General features: G+C 43.9%; 1 protein-coding gene across 1 annotated transcript; it reads left to right on the top strand.

Annotated features, from left to right (window-relative positions):
- The first annotated feature begins 468 nt into the window (after window positions 1-468).
- On the top strand, window positions 469-6,883 carry NME3 (NME/NM23 nucleoside diphosphate kinase 3). The gene is made up of 5 exons (XM_039360841.1): window positions 469-645; window positions 1,943-2,073; window positions 3,653-3,754; window positions 4,968-5,080; window positions 5,935-6,883. The coding sequence occupies exons 1-5, from the start codon at window positions 603-605 to the stop codon at window positions 6,050-6,052; spliced, it is 507 nt and encodes a 168-aa protein (XP_039216775.1). The 5' UTR covers window positions 469-602; the 3' UTR covers window positions 6,053-6,883.
- The last annotated feature ends 617 nt before the right edge of the window (window positions 6,884-7,500 follow it).

Genomic DNA, 7,500 nt, shown 5'->3' with positions numbered 1-7,500 from the left:
ATAGAGTTTTAAAAAGTATACAACACAAGAAGCCAGAAGGGATGGTCAAGACCTGCACCACGATTAAGACAGCAGAAGGGAAGGGGTGGTTTGGATGGCCAGGAGTCCCCCCACCCCCCACCCCGCATCCAGGATCCAATGTTGCCATTTTTTTAGGAAGGGAGAAAAGGAGAAAGGAGAAGAGAGGAAGGAAGGAAGGAAGGAAGGAAGGAAGGAAGGAAGGAAGGAAGGAAGGAAGGAAGGAAGGAAGGAAGGAAGGAAGGAAGGAAGGAAGGAAGGATATCCCCGTTTAAAGCAGGGATATCCAACTTGGCCACTTTAGGATCTGTGGGATCTGGGAATTGAAGGTCTTAAGGCCACCCCGGCTTTAGAGAGTCCCATTCCGAGGGTGCAGATCTGCGGTTTTGAATTGCGGCAGCCGCGCGCGCCAAAGCCAAGTCCTGGGCAGAGCTCCGCCCCTGCCGAAGGCGCGTGCACGCGCACTCGCAGAGATCCAGACGCCGGCCGGCCGGCCGGCCTGCTCTTCCCTTCCGGGTTCCTGCGCGTCCCCGCTGCTGCTGCCGCCGCCGGCGCCGCCGCTGCTAGTTGCCGCTGGTCCCATCATGATTTTCTTGCTGGCCTTTTTCGCCAGCATCTTCCAAACAGGTGAGCAGGGAGTGGAAGGCGCCAGGTCGATGTCTCAGTAACTACTAATCGTGATTTGTTCTGCTGCTGCTTGCCCTTGGATCTCCCAAAGCTGCGTGTCGCGTCTTCCTGACACCCCTTAGTCCTTTCTAGATTCGGATGGTGTGTGTGTGTGTGTGTGTGTGTGTGTGTGTGTGTGTGTGTGTATTCCTCTCCCCACGTGCAAACGACCCCAACCCTCAGTCCAGAAAAAACGAAGGGGAATGGAAGCCTCCCCTTTGCAAACGTGGCTGATGCCTCTGCAGGTTAATCTGGCGTTAAAAGGGCGAGGGGGTCAGATCCCTTTCAGACGGGAGGGATTCGCCTTTTCTCCGTTGCTAGCCTGATTGGGCTGGGCAGGAAGGAGTGTGGAAGGTGACGAGGCCCTTGGGATGCTGGCCTTCAGTAATTCTTAAAAAAAAAAAAAACATCTTTATATCCTTGCTGTGAAAAAGCAGCTCTCCACCCTTTTCCCCCAGAGCTATCGTGGCTTGAAGATGCTGTCAACAGACAAGCTATTACAAGCAGTCCTCGGTTTACAATCACAAAAGAGACTGGACTGTTTGTTGTTAAGTGCAACATATGACTGCAACTTGCTACCTCCTGCCGGCTACCCCAAGGGCAGGGATAGGCAACATTGGCTCTTTTATGACTCCTGGACTTCAACTCCCAGAATTCCTGAGCCAGCCACACTGAGGGGAAAGGGAGAGGTTTCCATGCTTAGCCATGCTGGCTCAGGAATTCTGGGAGTTGAAGTCCACAAGTCATAAAAGAGCCAAGGTTGCCTACCCCTGCCCATGGGCTTTGCTTGTCAGAAGCCAGCTGGGAAGATCATAAATGGCCTTGAAAAAAACATCACAGAAAAAAAAAGGTGATGTGCGACTAATCCTCACACTCACAACCATCACTACATCCCCAGTCACATGATTCAGCTGCTTGGCAACTGGCACGTATTTACAGCAGTTCCAGCATCCTGGGGTCACGTCGATTTGACATTTGCTACCTTTCCAGTTGACGAACCAAGTCAATGGGGGAAGCTGGGTTCACTTAACGACGACAAGATTCACTTAACCACTGCAGTGGTTCGCAGTAACCGTGGCAACAACCTAACAAGCGGCTTGCTTAGCAGTGGAAGTTCTGCTTCTGTTTGTTGAGGACCACCTGCAATGAGAGTGACTTGGTATCCGTGATTACCAGACCAAGGGTGGGCCTTAGATGGCTCTCCATTCTTGGAGTCTTCAGGCCTTGCTCATGCGTAACGCCTGGTTCTTGTTTCCAGCTTTTACGGGTGTGAACGAACGCACTTTCCTTGCCATCAAGCCAGATGGCGTACAGAGGCATCTGGTCGGCGAGATCATCCGGCGTTTTGAGAAGAAAGGCTTCAAGCTGGTGGCGATGAAGCTCATGCAGGTGAGAACAGCCAGCAAACCTCCCCAAATAGCTTCTTTGGCGCTCAAGGACTGCAGCTGAGATCTTTCCCGTTGTGAGCGACCTGATCTGTTTTAAATTAGAGGTGTCCAACTGTCAACGAAGCTTTTATTATTTATTGAAGTTCACAGATCTCAATAATACCCATCTCTTTAAATGCAACTCTGGCGGGTTAACAGAAATTAAGACAAATGAAGGGGAACATATGTCCCAGGATAATGTTGCAGGATCCAATTAGTCAGTTCACTTCTCTCTAGCACACTCTTGCAGAGAGAGGTTCTGCAAGGATGGACTCCAGCACAGGTCCAAAAGCTCAGAAGACTAAACCTTTGGTCCAGGTGACTGACCCAGAATCGATCCTGCAAAGATGGAGGCAAAACAATAAATGAGATCAAAAACCCAAGATGGCCATCAAGGAAACTGTGAAGCCAGTGAATATGACCTCAACTATTTTCCTGGCTTCCGTGCCTGGGAAAATAGCCAATCTTAAGGACTTTCTGGAAAGCCAGCAAAATCAGAGCCAACAGCAGCCTTGAGTGGCATGGTATGTCCAGTCCAAGTTCTGTTTAATTATCCTTTTTTCATACCATTTTGCAGATCATGGATTCTGTCCATTTAACCCAGTGCTTCTCAATCTCAGCACCTTTTAAGATGAGTGAATTTGAATTCCCAGAATTCCCCCAATTGTCATGCTGGCTGGGTGAATTCTGGAGTTGAAGATTACCCCTCTTAAAGTTGCTGAGGTTGAGAAAGCTGATCAAACCAAAACTAATTATAATTATTAGTCTTCCTCTGGTTTGGTGATTGTTGTTGTTAATTGCGAAGTCGTGTCCAACCCATCGCAACCCCATGGACAACGTTCCTCCAGGCCTTCCTGTCCTCTACCATCTTCTGGAGTCCATTGAAGCTCACGCCTACTGCTTCAGTGACTCCATCCAGCCACCTCATTCTCTGTCATCCCATTCTTCTCTTGCCCTCCATCTTTCCCAGCATCAGGCCCTTCTCCAGTGAGTCCTTCCTTCTCATTAGGTGGCCAAAATACTTGAGTTTCAACTTCAGGATCTGGCCTTCTAAGGAGCAGTCGGGGTTGATCTCCTCCAGGACTGACCGGTTTGAATGCCTTGCAGTCCAGGGGACTCGCAGGAGTCTTCTCCAGCACCAGAGTTCAAAGGCCTCAATTCTATGGCGCTTTGGTGATACTTGGGGCAAATAACATTTTATCATTCTATATCTGCTAATTCAAAACATTTCATTCCTACCGGATTCAGGCAAAATGCCAGATAGGTAACAAACATAGAGATCTAATCTGGCTGAGATCTTTTTATCCCTTATCTTGTATCATCGTATTATAGTTCCTTATGCATTCTGTAGAACAGTTGACCTTATTTTTTTTTTAAAAAAAGTCTCTTTTGAACTTTCAAGTACGTGTTGAAGCTGAGTTTGATGAGGAACCCACTCAGCATTCTTAATTCCTTCCCAATCTGCAGGTGGGAGCTTAGTATCCAGTGTTTTTACGAAAGTCTGTAACACGTTGATCGCATCTGATGTATCTTTTGCTCAGGCTTCAGAAGAATTGCTGAAGGAACATTACATCTCTCTCCGTGGGCGTCCTTTCTTCAGCCGCTTGGTGAAATTCATGAGTTCGGGACCCATTGTGGCCATGGTGAGGAACAGTGATATGAGATGCTAAATATCAAATCATTAAGTTTCCTGCGGTCAGATGCTCCTCACTGAGAAACAACAGAAGTCCAAGGGCTCAGCTAGTTTTCCAGACCCAGCCCGAGACGTTTGTTAAGGCAAGCAACCTTGGCCAAGTGCGACTTTTGAGTTGCAAGAATTTTTCCTCCTCTATTTATAGACGCCCCAAATGTTCTCTCCTGGAATATTTTGATCCGTCGTCTGAAGTTTCTAGGGCAGCTTCAACACAGCTTGAATTGAAAACAATATTGGCATTTTTCGTGACTTAAAATACTTGGTGCGCACTTGGTTGAGGCTTTGTTGTGTCTTTATTGGGCACTGGCTTTTTCTTGGCCTTAACTGCTTTTCACGAGATGCCATAGTCGTACCCGCCAATTGAGGCAGGACTAACCTGTGTGCCTTCTCTATTTCATCAGGAGAGTTATATTTAAAAAAAAAAACAAAAAAAAAACCAGGAATGGATTGTGAAACCTAATAGGATGAAGGATATTTATTGACTAGCCTTTACTTTCATGATTATTGTTATTAGCGATTATGATTATTTAGTATGATGTTAATTATTGCTATTTAAGATGAATGATACTGATTAACTTTTCTTTTTTTTTTCTTATGATCATTGTCATTCTTGGCGACTATAATTGTTTAGTATTATATTAACTAAGGTTATTTAATTTAAAGCTAACAAGATAAATGACATTTATTGACTAAGCTGTTTTTTATGACTTATTATTAGTGATTATAATTACTCAGTATTACATTAACTATTTATTTAGTAGGTAAACGATACTTATTAACTAACTTTTATTTTTTATGATTACGATTATTTTTTGTGATTATAAATTTTTTTAGTATTATTTTCGTTACTGTTATTTAACATTTGTACCCAGATGACAGTCTCCTTGCTAAAGCGATGAATTACTGTGTGTGGGGGGGGAAGGTAAACCCACTATGGTATCTTTCCCTACCCTTATCCCAACCTCACTCCCCAGCCCCATCCAACACCCTTACCGATCCTACCCCTTCCCCATCCTTATAAAATATTTAAAATAGAATATTCAAAAAAAAAAAACAGGACCAAAGTTTACCAAAGTTACATTATTCCTGCAAGAGGTTTTAGGTAGCTGAAAGAGAGGTATCCAAATCGTTGCTTTTCACCGTTCTTTCTTGGCTTTCTGTAGGTCTGGCAAGGGCAAGAGGTAGTGAAAACTGCACGGATGATGATTGGAGAAACCAACCCGGCCGATTCCAAACCGGGAACCATCCGAGGAGATTTCTGCATTGAAGTGGACAAGTGAGTCGAAGTCATGGCAGGTAGAGGCCTTGACTGACGACCATAGTTGAGCCCAAAATTTCTGTTGCTAAGGGAGACATTTGTCGCGTGAGTTTTGCCCCATTTTATGACCTTGCTTGCCACAGTGAAGTGAATCATTGCAATTGTTAAGTGATAAATATGAGTCAGTTGATGAGTGGCTGAGCTTTGGTCACGTGACCATGGGGATGTGATTGGCCGTAAGCCTGAAAAAGTCATACGTCGCTTTTTTCCAGTGCCGTTGTAACTTCGAACGGTCACTAAATGAACTGTTATAAGTCAAAGACTACCTGTAGTTTCTTTCTGTTCACAGGCTCTCTTCCGGTCCCTAGCAAGTAAGCTATTTAAAGGGATAAAAACTGCTCTTTTTTAAAAGCACTCTAGCTGTACCCTTGGCTTCATCTTTATTAACAAACCCTACGTTATTAGTTGTTTGAACACCCCAACTATCATCACCAGACAGAGCCTGCATAAGTTTATCAAGTTTAGCTTGAGAATGTCATTCAGAGACGTAAAAATAGCTACAACTGTAAAACCTGTGTGTAAGCAAAGCTCTCCTGGTGCCTTTTGAATCGTCTCTACAACAGGGGTCTTCAAACTTGGCCCTTTTATGACTTGTGGACTTCAACTCCCAGAATTCCTCAGCCAGGCACGGGTGGTTATCAAGTAGCTTTTTTCTTTCTCCTTGTCTCCGTCTCTTGTAAATGATGGGAGGTAGAATTATAAGGAACTTTTCTGGGTAACATAGAGCGAGGTGAGCCTCGTCTTTTATGTAATATGTTTTTCTCCAAATGGATTCAACTTCTCCTTACACACTGCTGTTTCCTTCTCTGCAGGAACGTCGTTCACGGCAGCGATTCGATAGAGAGCGCTCAGCGAGAAATTGCACTCTGGTTTCGTTCTGAGGAGCTGGTGTGTTGGAAAGATAGCAGAGAGCACTGGATTTATGAATAACCATCACAAAAAAAAAAATCTCAGGGTTTGCTCGGAATCTTCTGAATGTATTGCACACTGACTCCTGTCGAATAGAGCCCTGGTTGAGAAAATTTGTGGAGTCTAACATTAGAATAATATCTGTGAGCTACAAAAGCACAAATACGCAGAAGTCTTCCAATCAGATATTATTCTTCAAATGTCCCTCTTACAGGGCTCCATGAAGTTCTTCACTCCAATCTCTTATTTGGTTGTTTCGTTGCTTGAGCTGTCTGGTCAAAGATGGGGAATATTCCTTTAAGTTTTCATTTAATTAACGTCAGGATAAAAGAAAGCAGAGCAGTTTGATTGCCAAGCAGTGAAAAATAACTTGTTCCCAATTAGCAGGATGCAGAGGGAATAAAGCCGTATGATTTTGTTTGGGGGGGGGGGGTATTTATTTTCCAGTTTAAATGCTAAAGCAAATATTCAGTTTAAGGGGCAGGAAATAATGATGGCTGAAAAGGCAGGATTTCTGCCCCCCTCCCCCCCGTTTGATTTTTCCACCTATCTAAAGTGAGTTTTTAATACTTCAAGATGGACAAGTGCTTTAATTCATTTCTACTGCTATGCTCAGCCGCTGGGATTGCAAAAAAAAAAAAATGTATAGAACAGGGAACAAATTAATGCCTGATTAAGAGAGCGGCCTGCAAGATCTATTAGGTTTCTATGCTAGTAAATTACCAACTGAAATGCTGGAACAAGACACAATGCTCTATTTGCAAATACTTTCCAAGGATATTTGTTTAGCTGTACAAGCCTATTGCTTTTCGACAGTGCCTTTTGTTTTGTAAAATAAATGTGGGAAAGATTGCCGTTTTCATTCCTTCTGTTTTCAGAGAGGTTGTATAATTAGAGATTGTGGATTGTTGAGTCTGGAGAAGGCAAGGCAACAATAGGATTGCCCCCTTGAGGGATTGCAAAATGAGGACTCAGCAAGCAAATATCATGGCAATTGCACAGCTGGATTTTCATAAATCCAGTAGCCAATAGAAGAGAATATTTGTAGCTCAGCATTGAACTATGATGTTCTCTGAGCTCAATTGTTGACTTGCAGACATTTCATTACCCTGCTAGGTCACATCATCACTGCTAGAAGGGCTTTGCTTTCCGTTTATATAGCCTGTCAGTGAGTGTGTTGTTTTCTCCTTGGGAGCCCCTTGATTAGGCTGTTTACTTTGATTAGCTTATCTACTTCACCAAAACACTTCCTTGCCAGCAATCCACACCCAGATAAACCGAAATTAACACAAGGATTAATACCACACCAAAAATCAAGCAGCAAACAATAATACCACAGTGAAGAAGCTACCAATTCAGACAAACAGTAAACAACAGCCTAACCAAGGAGCTACCAAGGAAAGAACAACACTCCTATGAATGCTGACAAAGCAAGCCACTAGTCCAGTACATTAAAAAGAGAGCAAACC

The sequence above is a fragment of the Crotalus tigris genome, unplaced genomic scaffold, assembly GCF_016545835.1.
Source record: "Crotalus tigris isolate CLP2741 ecotype Arizona unplaced genomic scaffold, ASM1654583v1 scf7180000019173.45859301935:6455823, whole genome shotgun sequence".
NCBI lineage: Eukaryota > Metazoa > Chordata > Lepidosauria > Squamata > Viperidae > Crotalus > Crotalus tigris.
The sequence above is the reverse complement of the archived record's forward strand: the minus strand, read 5'-3'. Positions and strand labels throughout refer to the sequence as shown.